The sequence below is a fragment of the Larimichthys crocea genome, chromosome III (assembly GCF_000972845.2).
Source record: "Larimichthys crocea isolate SSNF chromosome III, L_crocea_2.0, whole genome shotgun sequence".
Classification (NCBI taxonomy): domain Eukaryota; kingdom Metazoa; phylum Chordata; class Actinopteri; family Sciaenidae; genus Larimichthys; species Larimichthys crocea.
In genome coordinates, this window is record NC_040013.1 from 48,425,050 (window position 1) to 48,441,751 (window position 16,702).

Genomic DNA, 16,702 nt, shown 5'->3' on the forward strand with positions numbered 1-16,702 from the left:
GTATAAGAGTGTTTGATTTCATCATCAGTGACATCTTCTAGTGCAGTCGATCCAGTGGTTTGGCTGCCAGGCTTTTGTTTTCTGAGCTATCAAAGAGAGCATAGCCTCTGAACAGGTTGGTGTGTATGGCAGAATGATTCACCCCATGGTATGAAGCATCAAAACCAATTTGTGCTGCTGTATTGGTCTTTTTTTTATTTGCCTGTGATGTCTATATTTCAGAGAGGGTACGATGTAAATACTAAGGTCAGTCTGACATGTTGTTGTTGAGAGTATCGAGTAAGTGTTGGCTCATTATTAACAATCAGATATTGGTTAATCTTCCGCCTCATATATTTAGTTATTTATGTGAAGTTCTTAGCCTCAATTTACTCTTATAACTGTAACACCAGTAATGGCTATTGTATTATTTGTTGCATATAATTGCATACTTTAAGAATTATTATCCTGTTTATGCATTTTCAATAAACACCATGTGAAAATGCCTTTCTGAAGAAATATGTATTAAGAAGAGACTTACAACACACAAATAGCAGGGATGGAATTCCAAAGCTGGGAATCATTTGAAGGTGTGTTAGGTTCATAAGGAGCCAGGAGTTCACAAATGTATTTTAGTGCTTGATCTTTAGCATCAAAAGTTTCCTTGAATCATTAAGATCCTTGCTGCTACATTTTGGACCTACCTGAACTTTAGCTTAAACGTGAATAAATGTCCAGTAGTTCCAACAGGATAATGCATGTGAAGCATGGGTAATTTTGGATATCTATTTTAAGTGAAGAAACTTAGACTTAAATAGGCCTTTCAGATTCCTAGGCACATTCCTAGTTGAATGGAAATGGGAGGGCCAAAGGAACTCTGATTTACTGTAGTCTAGCAGCATTTCTTGGCCATCCAGCAGTTAATGAGAGTGACAACACTGCTGTTAATGCCAGGTGTTGTGAGTACACACAGCAGGGTGTCATCAGCATAAAAATGTATATATTATATTTTAATTACGAATAATGTTCCCAAAAGGAGGGATGTAAACTGAAAGTAGTAGTGAACCTAAAACTGAGCAGGTATGATAGAATGAAGTATAACCAATGATCACATTACCCACTGTTATTGTTCTACATATGTGTCTCTGCCTTACATAAAAGACAGACAATATACTGTCATCAGGTTACCTGAATACTTATATTCCATGTCTATGTGTTTTTTCTATCCACAGAGCTCCTCAGGCAGACTGAATAATCGAGTCGACTGTAACAGAGCTACGCCTGTCCTCAGTCTACTTGTAGTCTGACGGCACTCACTGACATCAAAGGTACACCCGCCTCTCTCTCTGCACCTCCAGTCTCCTTTAATCACTCTGTTCAGCTCATCATTGCAGTAATTACATTTCTTGACAGTTTTTTTTTGTTTGGTTTGCAAATCCAAGACTTCACTTTCACTTATCTTTCCTCGGGGGACCTTCATGTCACCACACTTCACGTCACTTCACTTCACTTCACTTCATTTCACTTCACTTTGTCTCAAAGGTGCCTTGTATAATTTTTATTTCAATGCATTCAGGATTTTTTCTTCCAGGAAATGTACTTTGATTTCAATAATTCAAAGTTGAATCAGTTTAGGTATTCGAAGAGTGGTTTTAGTTCACAGGTTTGTGTATTAGAACTAAACAGGAGACAGTGTTCATTCTGGTCCAGTATCTAAAGACAGACTTAACTTTGTGCAACCTACAGTAAAACACATAATCGTAATCTGTGTAAGACATACACATTAAAATTATGTGGATAGAGATACTCTGTGTGTCTTTTCTTTCTTGAGCAAGTAGTACACAGAGAATATTAGGGCTAATTGAAATATTGACTGATGTTTATGTCTATCAAAGCTTTGTGCAATGCTTTTAAGTAACCCGATTGCCTCATAAATATCTGATAAAGTATATGAGTATCTGTAAGTTTTAATGAATTGTTAGAGCTCTGCGAAGAGACAGACCTGTATTTGCACTCAACAGTAGTTTTTTGTATGTAGTTCTGTGCCAGCCTGAAATCCTCCACATAGCGAGTTGGCGGTTCAAAGGAAAAGGATGAAATGAAATATGGATGTAAACAACAGCTGCATTTCTTGTCTTCTAGCTGTGTAAGTGATCAGCAATGGACTCCATGCACCCCATAAAGCTTTGCTTATCCTAGCATCACTCAACAATACCCCTCTGGGCATTAACACTCACTTTAATGTTCCTCAAACCAACAATGACTGGAATCCTAAATTGGAGGGAGGTTCAGTCCTGGTGACAGTGCATTTCTGTTTTAATCATTTTTTTAAATGTCTAGTGCTGCTTTGTTATTTATTGGAAATGAAAATCATCCTACAGCAACTACTCATTACAAGGTGGCCTGCTGAATATGGTGATTTTAGATTCATTGTGCATAGTGTTTTATTTTTTTTAATCAACTTGGGCTTCTTTCAAAGGTCATTATGCCATGTCTATAATCCCATGATAAACAATAACTTTATTTTTCTTCATAAGTAAGACTAATTCAAAATGACTTTCATGTTCATGGGTAGCACTTGCACAAGAGTTGCAAAACTGGTGAGCAGAAATTCCCAACACAGAAGACTGTGATTATAATGAATTACTAAACAGTCAGTCTCTCCATAAGAGCTTTGACATATTGGACAGCTTAGCCAAGGAGAAAACTCTCTTAAGAGACTGAAATTAGTGGCTCTGAAATGACAATTTATGGAAGGGCAGTGCCTCACAATATCGCCAGTTTGCCCTCTGACTATATGAATTGTAAATGTATTAATGTGAATAGCAAATTCATGTGCACACAGGAGGAGGAGGAGCAGATGTTCTAAGTCCCCAATTGTGCGACTGGGAGCTACATCCTCAGATGGGCATCAGATGGGTTTAGACAAGGAATTAATTTGAGCTGCAATTACAGCCTCTGGAAAGGGGCATATTGTTGGTGAGGGGAGAAGAAGGATCTCACCACCCACCTAGCCCCTAATCAGGTGAATGGTTCTAACTCATTATTGGGCACTGATGGTCACGCACCATTATACTCATACTTTACCTCCCAGTCTGTTCCCCCATCCCCCTAATAACGCCGTACTAAAACCACAGAAGAGGCTGGGCGGCCTCCCCAGTAGCTATATATTTGTAGCTTTGTCTCTGCGTGGATTTCTGATATAAGACAAAAGTTAAAGCAATTTTAGTTTACATCTTGGGAAATATGTATCTGTATCGCCTCATTTGACTCTACTTAAATTCTTAAGACACATAAGCTGTAAGAGCCCTCAGAGGAATGACAGGTTGGGAAGGAAGGCCTTGTGGTTAAAGCTGTATTTGGCATATTTCCACATTGGTGGCAGTGGCAGTGAGACATAACAGCAATAAACCTAGTTGTAAAATGTCAGTCGACTGCACACAGCAGACTCACACCAGCCGGCCCACTTTGTGATGCATTTCAGGATAGCATGGATAGAAGAGAGGCAAAAGATGAAATGATGGCAGCTTTCTCTGGTCAAAGTGCTAAAAGTTTCCATATACTCAAAGCAACAATTTCATTTCAGCAATTGGGAAATCACAGAGGTTTCAGTTCAGACAGATAGGACATTCTTCTCCCTTGCAGTGCTATTTTCATGATTTAGTTGTGGTGTCTTATAGAACGATAACCAGACCTCTGGATGTTTGCTTATTTAAAGGTTTCTTTAAAATGCTTCTCACTTTGCAGAGCGTGCTATAATAGCAGATTTGTTTTAGGGGAAGACCTGATGAATAAGGTGCCATGGATTTATTACAGGATTTTCCAGCAAGCCTTTGATGTGAGTGAACACTGCGTCCCATCTGCCGATCCACGCTCAAAACTGTGGTCGCGTGTGTGTGTGTGTGGATATATTTATTACTGTGCTATTTTTAGCTCTGAGGGTTTGAGTTGTGCATTTATACCTGAGCCTTTTTTACAGCAGCACAACGTGCCACATCAACTCTACACAATGAATATGATGTTTACACCTTTAAGAGTAGTTAAATCTAGGGTTGTGGCAGTATACCATGGTATGAAAATTGACAGCTATCATGTCTTATACATTTGCCACAATATTGAATTTAACCCCCTCTGCTTTCATTACTTTAAGGGCCATTGTAACTGATAATAATAATTGTATAAATGTATACTGTGATACAGTAAAACTACAATATTTCCATACTGTGAAAATCTCATATCATTGCAACTCTCATCACATACCTTTAAATTAATTAAACATTTTCCATTTTTTAGGATCCATCCTTCAATGACACTCCTCCACTAGATAAAGTTGGACCTAACTCAGGCTTATGTAACTGAGGAAGGGGGTAAAATGCAGACCTTGGCTGGCCATTAGCAAACATCTGCTGAACCAGAGCTTTAAAAAACCAGGGCTGTCGTGGTGGCAGAGGGGAATTCTTCAGATGCCCCACCCTGTGCTATTTAAAGTAAGCCCAGAAGTTGTTTGATGATAAGCTGTGGGGCGTAGCTAACATGCCTGCCATATTTTTCCCTTTATGACTCAGGAAGCAATGGCTACGTTGTCCCCCGAACCCTTTAGGGTTGTGAATCATTAGAGTCTGTCATCATGTATGTCCAATCAACATGGCTTATGGTACCCCATTGCTGTTGGTTATCTCAAGTAGTGGATAGCTTTGAGAATAGACAAGCGTGCTATTTTTGCAAGTAGTCATTACCTAGCACTGTTTCCATTTTGAACCTAAATTACCAGCTGATGACTGTAAACTCATGCCAGTAATGAGGGATTGTGTTCTAATATGGGGATAAAGAAACAACAGGAGCAGTTTCCTTCATTTACATGAATGTGGAGTTTAACTTTGAAAACACAGGCTCCTCAGCATGCAATGCTTTGTGAGAAAGAATGAAGGAAGAGTCGTGTCAGACCCGCTCCACTCCAGATAAATAAATGATCAGTGCGCAACAAACATCAAAGAGGGATTGTGTGCTTCAAAGGGAATGAGGGCCTCACACTCACCAGGTCCCATAGTGAAGAATGAATCTTGTGTATCCGTTCCACACACACACACACTTAGACGCACACATACACACACACTGTTTCTGTAATCCAACCTGTTTGAGATTCTAATGGCTGCATCTGCATTGATCATCCCCTGCTGAGCCAAACCACCCGCACTCAATCTTTGTCTGTTTCAGTGGCAACCCAAAATACCCCAAATGCTTTGATATAATGCGCCTCCAATGTCAGTGGTGTTTGTAAAGTACCCTTTTGTTTAACCTTCTAAATAAGTACCCACATTAGAAAGGTAAGGCACTTACCTGAGACATCTTGGATAGTTACTTTGTTTTTAAGATGTTTTTATGCTGTCGAGCATAAACGAGCAGTCCAAGGCCACATTATCTTACATCACATACAAAAGTATGCATCACTTGTGCTGTGAAAAGTGTTTTATAAAATAGACGTGACACTGATTAATCCACTTTGCGGCCCTGTGGCAATAATGAACCCCCAGTCCCTTCCTCTCTGTGCATGATGTGGTCCATCTTCTATATGTGTCAGAGCAGGAAGTAGTGTGCTCTCTATGTAGAGAGGCAAAAAGGAAGCCTATCCTTAACCCTGGTTTATTTACAGTGTCCAGGATCTTTTCCAAACTATAAAGATTGTCATACACAGATGATTGGTTGATTGATGATTGATTATTACATTATTGTCATTGAACACAATCTAGAGTTTTGCGGTTTCCACCAAAATCAGCATTCTGTCTGGTGTTCGGTTTGCAAAATTAAGTAAAAATGCAGGAGCCAGCAAAAAGCCCTCATCATTTTCATTGATATTATGCTTAAGTGATGAATACACACAAAGCGATCTTGGGCATTGTTGGAGTCCAAGTGCCTTGGGATAGCTTCCAGGTTGATATTCCATCCTTGCCTTTAATCGAAAGAAAATATACATACATTTCATAATAGATGTCTATTTTGAAATATAGACTGATGTAGATACTTTTTCGTCAGAAGAATCATATGCTGTGTGTTGCTTGTCATTTCTGTTTTAACTTCTGGCTTTTTCTCTTTTGTCTTCCCGTTGTTTTCTTCTGTCCCCTCTCTCCCAGCTCTGCGTTCCTCTTGCTGTCTCATCCTTCTGCTTCTGTTAGAGTGGGGGATGTCTGTTTTGTAACACCTCTCAGCCTGCTTATCTACTAGGTCTGTACTGCTGTGGATTGGTATTTCCAACCCCATTTGTTATTGTGCCGTCAACCCCCTTGATATCATGCCACCATCAGTTACGGATATCGGGGTGTGTGTGACAGTGATACGCACTGTGGCTTGCAACTGTTATCTAGAAACATGATTGTTTATGATAGACAGTGAATGTGTGTGATACCAGTCCCTGGTGTCCGTATGGCTGGCTGTGGGAAGCTTGCATGTGTTGGATTTGTGCCTGCAACAGTGCTTGTGTGTCAGAATGCATTATGGCCCTGTGCATGACTGTATCCAACCACAGTGCCATTCCTCCATGCTGGCTTACTGTTTACTTGTAGGAGTGATATCATTCCTTTGCATCTTTTGGATGTCCAGAAACAAGAATCTTTGTTTTTGTGGGTGTGCACTGTATTGTTTCATTACGTTTGTTGTGCTTTGAATTTGTGGATCATATATCCATTTTGCTACAAGAAAAACTGCATTTAATTTGTGGTGTCAGGATTATCTTGATTACATAAATGGCTCAAACATGCAAAGAATCACAGAATCACCTCAGCTCAATGTCTTTGCTATGCTGGTATTTGCTATGAGTATCAGCGACTCCTTCATGTACCCTTGGCACAGAGAAGTTGAGAATTCTCCTCCAGTTATAGGTAGTAACAGATTTGACTGTAACAGATTGACTCTCTGTACTATGACCCTACCTCACCAGTCATCCAGTGAACCATCGTAACTGTTCCATTTTGATGTATTATGTCATGTTTGACTTTGAACTTGAGGAATGCATCAGCCTTTTGGTGCCACTCACCCAGCTTTCTGGGTTAGGGTGTCTTTAATGACATGGTGCCCCCTCCTCCCCCTTCTCTTCCCTCCCTCCCCAACTTGGAAGATCTGTACAACCGCAACCAACACTGGACATGGAGGACTATGATGTTCGTTCGGCAGCCAGCATCCTGGCCTCAGTGAAAGAGCAGGAGGCACGTTTTGAGCAGCTGACCCGAGCCCTTGAGGAGGAGCGTCGCAACGTCACCCTCCAGTTAGAGCGTGCCAACCTGCCACCCAACCCCCCTACCAGCCAACCTCTAGCATGGCAGCAGGTGGTGATGCAGGTAAATCACGCCAGCATGCTGGCCAACCAACGTCCCCGCTGTCATTTTCAACCACCAACTTGCGCTACCATGTGTCTGCCCTCTGAAGTGACATTCTTGCTCTTCCATCTGAACAAGCTCATTCCACCATAATGTCTGCTCACGGTCACTGCTTTTCATTTTTGGTGGTATTCAATAATCTCTCTGTTCAATTTCCCTGTGATTTGGGACGCTTGTTCCTTTGTTTGTACCCACTGTCCAGAATGTTGTGTAATAATCTGCCCTGTGGTGACTCATTTTTAAAAGCTGATGAGAATCAATCTCTCATTCTGTCTTCCTTTGCCTCCCCCTTCTACGCTACTGCCTGCCATTCAATCCCATCTCCTTTCGCCCACTGGTCTTTGATATTGTCTGGTGGTGCTGCTGATTGGATGTGGCCTTTTGCCCGACTCTGGCTAATGTCTGTGGGACGTTAGAGTCCTGGCCAGGATTCCTGTCAATGCTGGCCGACCCTGCAGGAGCAGGAAATATAAGATGTAGAAATGAGACAGCTGTAATCCCATAAAAATGTCAGCAGTCACAACAACCCATTGATTTACACACTTCAAACTGTTAGCAGCCACATTGACTCAAAACACGTTATAGTTACAGTTAACACTTCCTCTATTGTACATCATAATATAACATCTTGTTTGGGGTATTTTTAAGCTGGTCTGACTGACACGTGTTTCTGTTGTACGGATATTGTCAGAGCTTTGTCCTGTTTTTAATCTTGGGTATGATCACTTCTGTGGAGAAACCCTTGAAGACTGTGTACATGTTTTACTTACTAGAATGTGAAAGCACAATCGCGATGCAGCACCTGTAGCACTTAGACACATCACCTTTAATCACGGTAAAGGAGGCAGTCTCATGTATTATTGATAGAGCAAGACCCGCAGAGATGAACTGTTGCCTACATTTGCCCGCAGTTGCATTTGCTTGCATTCACGTTTTGTTAACAGTGTGTGTCAGTGCTCATTTTTAAAGGGCTTGCTGCCAATTTGGCTGCATGAAGGGATAATGAAGAGGACACAGGAAAAGTATATCAGGGTAAAGTAAACTTGTCATCCCCTCACCCACCAAAGGGGTAATCTGCTGTTTTTATACATGAGTCTGTGTGTGTGTATGTGTATGTGTAAAAGAGAGAATGATATACCCTCTTCTTCCCATAAACTGGTCCATGTCCAAACATCACATTGAACTCTCTTTGGACTGTTTGCTTTGTTATAAACGCCTATAAATGCCAAAGCAAATTGGATGTGGGGTTGTAGGAGGGTGTTGATCAGTGCCTGCTCTTGGCCAAACCACACCTGAGTCCTTGGCAGCACATGTGCTCAGTCTTGAGCCAGAAAATGCTGTGTCTTGTGTATAAGAGTGTGTATGTGCTGCACCTGGAGACCTACTCAAATAATGAGGAGGCATGGGCGATGATGATGATGAATGCTTCAGGTTGTTCTCTTTCTCTCTGTCTCCTCCTTGCCTCCTCGTTTCCCCCACACACTCGCACACCATCCTCAGGCTGTATGATAAATTAAAATGGAGCATGGATCAGTAACTGAAGGTTTAGATACGCTACCTCGGGGTCAGACTCAATGAGGCCTGCCATTATTTAAAGTTGGGATCAGAAAAGGAAAAGTGGACAAAGTCTGATTAATGAGATCAGATGGCTAAGTGGATGCCTAATGAGAGTGATAAGCCACTGATCTAGATCGCACTCGGCTACACATACTCACCTCAGAGCAGATTGGGCAGCGAATTCTCTAATCTACCTTCATCATTTAAATCAGTATTGTCACCATTTTAACACAGAAGGGCTAGAGAGAGAGAGAGAGACCGGTGAGTAGCAAATAAACATGAGAAAAATTATTCAAATAAATAAATAAATAATTCAGTTCCCAGAGATTGGTGCAGATTACTTCACACACATCAAGACAGCACTGATTGGTCATTTCAAACAGTGCTCTGAAATGCTCAACACTGTTTGCTTTTTTCATCAATCCTCCACCCTCAGTTTGTTGATTTTCACACAGCGGGCTTTTCAGTTCAGTGCAGTATGGATTTGGAGTGAGGCATCGACCTGGACTGCAGCCAAATGACTGAAATAAGTCATACAGTGATGGTTTGACAGTGTTATGTGGAAATATAGCAGTAATTTCCACTTCAAATTTGAAGTCAAAGAGATTTGTAGTCTGCCTGGATGATGCGTTTGCTGAGAAATTCTTTGACTCATGTTTATGTGAACATAAACATTTTCCATGACTAGTTTTGTCATTATGAGCATTTTAGCATGCTGAATTTAACATCTAGCTAAAAACACCACCGTGCCTAAGTACAGCCTCATAAAACTGCTGCCGTAGCACAGCTGTAGACTCTTGGCTTTGTTGTACCATAAAGAAATTTCTAAACTAGTTTTAAACTTTCAAGAATGTCATGTTATTTTCTTTTCAAAATGAATAGGCTGCATACAGCTCACTGTTTTCAACTATTTATATTTGGAAAATAGTCTCAAGGGTAGCCATATTTTCAAAACCCCAAACTTGGACCCTTTATTTGCTGCACATTCATGCAGGTGTATATGTATGTACTCATGCCACATCATAGCCACTTTCATCACGATGGGGAAAAGTTACCAAATGCACCTTCCAACACCATGGGTGCCATGAACAAAGGATTTTCATTACTAGGTACTTTAAAAAAAAAGGAGTAGCTGGAGCTCTTTAGAAAAGACACTCTCTCTCTTTAGCATGACAACTAACATTTAGCAGACAGGTTCGGTTACAAAGAGCTGCATGCATCATAACCTATGAGGCTTTACAGATATTTATCAGGACACAGGATACCCGTTTTGAAACTAGGACAATTCCTGACAAACCAAGATGTCTGATCACTATATCCCAGCCTAAATCACCCTTTAATATTAACACAAGTCATACTGCTTGTAACCTGTAATGAACATAGCTGAACAGGATTTTAAAAAATTGTGTTTAACATGTTTCAAATATAATTATTTGACATTTTGTTCCTGCATGGTGTTAAGACAGGGTATAAAAAGGTAACAAGACTGTAATGCATTGTATTGGCACAAAGAGTGTGGGAGAGGTTGCACTGCCCTACTTTCCGAGACATTACTAATTGAATTCTGATCCTCATTCTCTCCAATATAACACTTTATGAATTGCCGCCAAGGAAGAGAATTAGAGTGTTTACGCTGTGCCGTCCTGTGAGAAACATCAGAACAGTGCTGTCGGACACTCCATTAGCTTTCCTGATGTAATTATCAGTCGAGATTTAGTGACACGGACTGAGGCGCCTTTGAATCTACATCCTTTCACAGACCCAAAATGTGACCACTCACATGCTAAAACCCTTACCCCTTTTTTCATTTGATATTGCGTTGGCCTGTGGTAATTGATTTTTGCCTGAAGGAGCGTTATCACCAAGGCTCTGAAAGGTCAAGTGGTGCATGGTGACAGTTCTATGTGTGGAGAAAGTCAGACAGCTCTCAGACAACCATGTCTGTTTGGAGCTAAGGGTGAAGGTGACCTCATTTCATATACACCAGACACCTAATCTACCCATGGTTGCGGCCCGGCACATGCACAGATTTCATCTCACGAGTGCATACAATTACCCAGCTTCATTGAAAAGGAAACTCAGGATAATATTTTGCACTGTGGCTATCATTAAATGTTGGTCTTTGGTATTCAGATGCTATATTCAGCGGGCTTCTAGTATTGCAGAAGCATATCATCCCCTTGTGCAAATGTTGTGGGAAGTTTTCAAAGGCGTGTGAGCTTTAGAGAGAAGGAACAGTGCAGGCTTTGATCTGTGCTGCTGTCTGTGGTGAAGATGTACAGGCCCTGCGATGGCACTAGAGCACTCAACCAACAATCGCTCTAGCCGCCCTCCACCCACTTTCATCCCCACAGCCCCCCATTCCTGTCTAGAAACAATGGATACAAAGGGCTGAGGGTGCTATGGTGACTGAAGATCTATCCTTCTACTGGCAGGGCCCGGGAGCCGCTGTACCATTGTAAATCACCTGCCTAACAATGAGCCTTAGTTTACCCCCTCCCCTCTTCTATCTTTCCCCGTCTTCTCTCGCGGTGCCATCAGGAATCGTCTCTCCTCCCATAAACAGCCTAATTACCTTGGTGTGAAAGTGCCTCTTTTGTTTATTTTTGTAAACTGCACTGTTCCTGTGCCCTCCTACTCCCATTTCCTCCAGAAAAGTCACATTTAAAATCTAATGAACTTGTTTATCATGTTTCCATATAACGTATGCTATTATAATATACCCCAAGTTATCGGTTTTGTCCCCAAACGTCACGCACTTCTTCTGGACATAACTCAGTGCGGACAAAAACTACAGACATCATACATCCCACATGAAATGCAACAATTTGGAGGGGTAACAAGATCTCCAATGTCCATTGAGGATGAATGTAGAAAAAAGCTCCACATCTTGGCTTATGATAATATTCAGTCTTTTTTTTTCAAGTAACAGAGGTAATCCTGGTATTAGAGCCTGATACATGAGTGATGATGAGCTGCCACCAGCTGCATGTCTATAATTAATTACTTGTTTGATCAAATAGCAATCTATTTATATTTAATATTTATCTTACACCCTTGTGGGGGGTGCAGGACTAGGTTGGGAACCACTGCTTAAGATGCCAGTGAAAATGACAGACAGTTGGAGTTCAGATGGAAGAGTCAAATGTTTTGGGGTTCAAGTCTTGGCCATTCCTAATAGCACGCCAAAGTCTAAAAGACTCCAAAGGCAATGCAGTCTATTTCTCATGAAAGGTCTTTCATTTTATCAAACTTTTAAGGCACAAGAGCCACTTGCTTCTCCCAACTATCTACTACTATCTACTAACTATGTAACTAACTATCGCTTAAACTTAAACTAAAATGTATGGAGCGTGCCATCTATGTTCTAGGTTATCTTTTATTCAATCCACTTCCAAATTCAGAGTCAAGTTAGAGGCAATGGCCCATAATTCATGCTGCTAACTGCTCAAGGTAGGGGGTAAGTCCTTTCTGTGTTTCAGGGCCTGACATGGAAGGACAGGAATTTTCACTCAAGGTTGGGGTTATGCATATTCTACTGGTTCAGATGAACAGGGAGAAAGAGGTTTGAAGGGGAGGCAGCAGAAAAGCCTTTTGTACTGTGGGCTATTTATATTCCTTTGGGGTGGTTCAAACCTTCATCCTTCAACCCAGCCCCAGTGCTGGTGGACTTAATGCCTGTCCTGGTGCACCTCCCTGTCATTTGATCACAATCCATTAAACCATTATGCTCACTAAAAGCACTAAGAGGGGTATCTGAAAACTGCTTCCATTTCCTTCCCAGACATCCTCTCTGTGTTCTTGCATAGGTGAATAGACAGGCTAAATATTTTTGAAGGGCACTGCCTCTGTCTGAAAGTGTTTGAACAGCATGGAAGTCTGCATATACTTGAAGATGACCATGGTAGTCTAAACAGACTGTTGAGCATGGCTGTTAAGTTCAGAGACTAAATTGTATCCCATGTGTTAAAAATAAAGCCCCTCTCCCTTACAGGACCCCAGTGCCACCTGAGGAATGTGACCTCACCATTCCCAATGTCCAGCAGGATAACCAAACAAGGCTGACCTCTTTCACCTGAAGAAAGATTAAATTGAAAACAGTCTTAAACTTTGTGGTTGGGCCGGAGGTGTTCTTCAAAGCCTTGCTTTAATTATCCTCATGAGTTTAACATACTGGTAAGACATTTTTACGACATGACTTACAAGCATGTAAACGGTCATCAAATGAGAAACAGAAGCAGCTCTGAGTTTTGTTTTGGGAGGTTTGCAGGAGTCAATTTGTACTTTATTGCACAGAGAATTCCTTAAGACTACAAATGCTTTAATGACAAAAGAGATATAGAGTTAAACATTTCAATTTCACCCCAGTGTATTTCTTAAATAAAGGTCACTACAACATGAATATTCAGGTTCAGCTAGGCTCCCCACAGTATAAACTTTTTCTCATACATTTTTGTCGCTTAACAAACACGCATACTGGCCTTGGGATCTAGTGTTAATCAAAAAATGCAAATGGACACTTGTGGGAAGTGTTTGGATGCCGGAGTTGCATTCACTGTATTTAACTAAAGCAGTTGTGAAAAGTTCCCTCAAGATCGACAAATTAAATAGTAGCTAAATGAACTCAGATGGAGCAACCGTAACTCTCAACTTTTTATTTTACCTGAAATTATCCTGAAATATCAGTTCTGTTTAATGCAAACAGAAGCAAACCTCTTGATATATCATCCAAATACTCACTCTTCTACCTGTGTGCATTAGAAAGATAATCAGCATGTGGATTATTTACGTGTGTGTGTAGCAACAATAGTCAGCAGGTGGTACACCATCAGATTATAGCAATTAAGCAATTAAGTCAGAACCACACATAAAGTATATCCATTGACTTAGCACTTAGCTCACAGACTATATGAGTTGTGGTATTGCCTCAGGCTGAAGCGCACTGCTCTGCTGGCCAGACTATAAAAAGACTGAAGATCAGAGTCTGGAATTTGCAAACCTTTGCTGTTTTGTGTCACAGAGTTACACACACACTTTTTCTAAAAATCATGGAATTTGTTCTGAGCTGAAAGCAGACTGTGGGGCCTACTTTGTATGTTGGCACGTTTGAAAAGGGTGAAGTGGAAAGAAATAGGGCTTGGTATGTGAACTGTCTCACACAGAATGTCTGAGAGTGATTTTCGTGTAGAGGGTGGTGGTAATAGCGCAGGAATGTGTGAAATGGCCGGCACTACTCGTGACACCCTTTCTCCATGCTAACCATTAGGTGCCAAATAAGGGCATGTACTGTAAACAAACCAAACACATATTCTATGCATTACCCCCCCCCCAAAAAAAAACAAAAAAACTTGCGTCTGAACCTCAGCCGACATTCATCCTTTTTATCTATTCATTCTATTAATTTCTAAGCAATTCCTAGGAAGATAAAGTCAGATGCAGCGGCTGGAAAACCTGCCAAGATCATGAGCAATCATACAATTCGGAACTACAAACATACTCTGAGGCGTATGAAGAATCTCTAAAAACAGATTATATTTGGCAGATAGCTGGCCCATCTGTCATCAATCTTAAAAAGACAAGAGTTTCTCAGGAAATTTGGTGGAAAGGTGGCTGGTTCCATTCAAGCAGCAACCTCCCTGTCTGTCAATGCGGAAGTGCCAAAAAATGCAGTTCCTCGAATGTCCATTTAGGGCTGGCTACAGAGCAAGTCCATCTCCATAATGTTAAAATGTCCAACTTCACAGTAGGAAATAATAATAAATAATAATGTTTACAGTCTGGTACAAAAATCTGTTTTGGTCTCTGTAGCTAATTTTACCATTCATGACAACTCTACTGATTCCGAATTCTTTTTAACTCACCCATTCAAATTATATTAAGCCTTAGAGTTATGCAGAATTAACACAATGGGCACTTTGATTGGCAGATGGGTGCTGTTACAGATGGTTTATTTGAGCACCCAGGCATAGCCTGCATCAGGCCAGCTGATGAGCCACGTTTTTGCCAATTTTTTGATTAGCCGAGAGGCGTAAGAGGCAGGACTGCCAACATGGCGGTGGCCAGAACCACAGATTTTGAGCTTCAAAACAGCTCTTCAGAAACCTATGAGTGATGTCGTGCTTACACTGTCCATTCATTATACTGTCAGGGGTTCCATTATGCCATGGAACAACTGATTAAATATTATATATAACATACTCAAATAACCAATAGAGAAACTCCATTCCAAATCCAAAGTATTCATCCAGAGTATGTTTAACTAAAATAAAGACGGCTGATGATTAGTTCATGTCAGTGTAAGACTGATTCAGATTCTGTTTGTGCCTTATTCATTTCTCAGTACCAATTATGTATGACAAGATGAAAAACTAGAAAAAGCTTAATCCAGTTATCGTTGTGTCACAAATCTTGCTGTGCAGTTCCAGTGTTGCAACATAAAAGCAGAAAATAGAACCTTTTAAATATGAAGTGATGTCATTTAAACAGAGCTTTATTTCCCTAAATGAAGGGAAAATTGCCTTTTTGCAAGACAAAAGCCCCCAATAGATTGGACTCTAATCCTGTGCATCGCTGAGTAGCCATTTTTCAAGGGGAAAATAAAACATGATAGTAAGAGTCATTAGATAAGGGTTTTTTTTTTTTTTTTTTTGCAAGCTGTGCCATTATTAGAATAAACAACAGTCAGCCTGTAGCAGAGCACATCATCTTTGCCCTGTAGACACACATTCATTTTTCATCAGGGCTCTTACACTGTGCAGTCATTGTCCTAAAGAACTCAGAGCAGCAAAGTCAGTGTTATCTTTAAAATCACTTTTCATGCATTTTTTGTGGACCTGTTTTGTGTATAGTGGGATATCTGGTTGAACCTACTCACCTCTTTATTAAAGTTTAACCATAAAGTAGTGTTTTGCAAGAAATGTATTCCTGGCAGACTGTAAAGGTGTTTGAAGTACTATTCAAAACATTGTTAAAGTCTCCTTTGAAACTGAAGATTATAAAAACATTACTTTTTGTAATAAAACGCCAAATATATATATTTCCGAACCGCGAGTTGCTTCTCCTTTCAGTCCACGTTTGGTATCTGCTCTTGCTCTTTTTTCCTTCTCTCCGTTTAACATGCATCTGGCAACTTGAATACACAAAAAAACAACATGATTGTAACAGATGCAGCTTCATTGGAGGTGTCTGGCTGTCAAAGCATGCCTGAACATTAACCTTTTCTACCATCTGTTTTACACCATACTTCCTGACAGAGAAAAGCTGACTTCAGACACTTTGATTACAACTCCTGGATTATTCATACACCTTGTATATTTATTTGACAAGGCCCCTGCGTAGGTTGCCTAGACTCAAGAGAATATAGCTTTTCTCTGATAGTAGCAGAGTACAATATTACCAACCTGTGATGTTAAATACAACACAGAGATAATTTTGAAATTAAACATTTTAATACCTTTTTGGGATATTTAGTTTACCTCTAGTTTACCTACCCTTTTTTTTTTAGTTGGACATTTCCTACATTTTCTAAAATGGAATGTTTCTGGATAATCCCATGTTGTACCAGTCTGAATATGAAAAAAGCATGTTAGCCATCTTAGCATCATGGTTCTAGTGTCTTTTAGTCAGTAGGTTGGTCCCCATCTTTGGTCCAGACCAAGCCATAACCTCTGCGCCCAAAAACTGCAGTTCCTTGAACGGCCACTTGAAATCGGCTACAGAACGAGCTAATAAAAAAAATAAAATAATGGACTGCTGGGGGCAGCCAGAGCCACCACACAGAGCTTCAAAAGAGCTCTTCA

At 40.5% G+C, this 16,702-nt stretch overlaps 1 protein-coding gene across 9 annotated transcripts in view; it reads left to right on the forward strand.

Annotated features, from left to right (window-relative positions):
* Positions 1-16,702, forward strand: part of arvcfb (ARVCF delta catenin family member b) — a 191,075-nt gene that overhangs the window by 70,074 nt on the left and 104,299 nt on the right. For 6 of the 9 annotated variants that reach the window (XM_027275646.1, XM_027275604.1, XM_027275638.1 and 3 more), the window contains exons 3-5: positions 1,212-1,307; positions 6,108-6,198; positions 7,088-7,307. In XM_027275646.1, the coding sequence (XP_027131447.1) occupies positions 7,116-7,307 (192 nt within the window). In that variant the 5' untranslated portion in view covers positions 1,212-1,307; positions 6,108-6,198; positions 7,088-7,115. Of the gene's footprint in view, positions 1-1,211; positions 1,308-6,107; positions 6,199-7,087; positions 7,308-16,702 lie in introns of those variants that run through there. The other 3 variants (XM_027275611.1, XM_027275667.1, XM_027275633.1) reach the window with 3 other exon arrangements.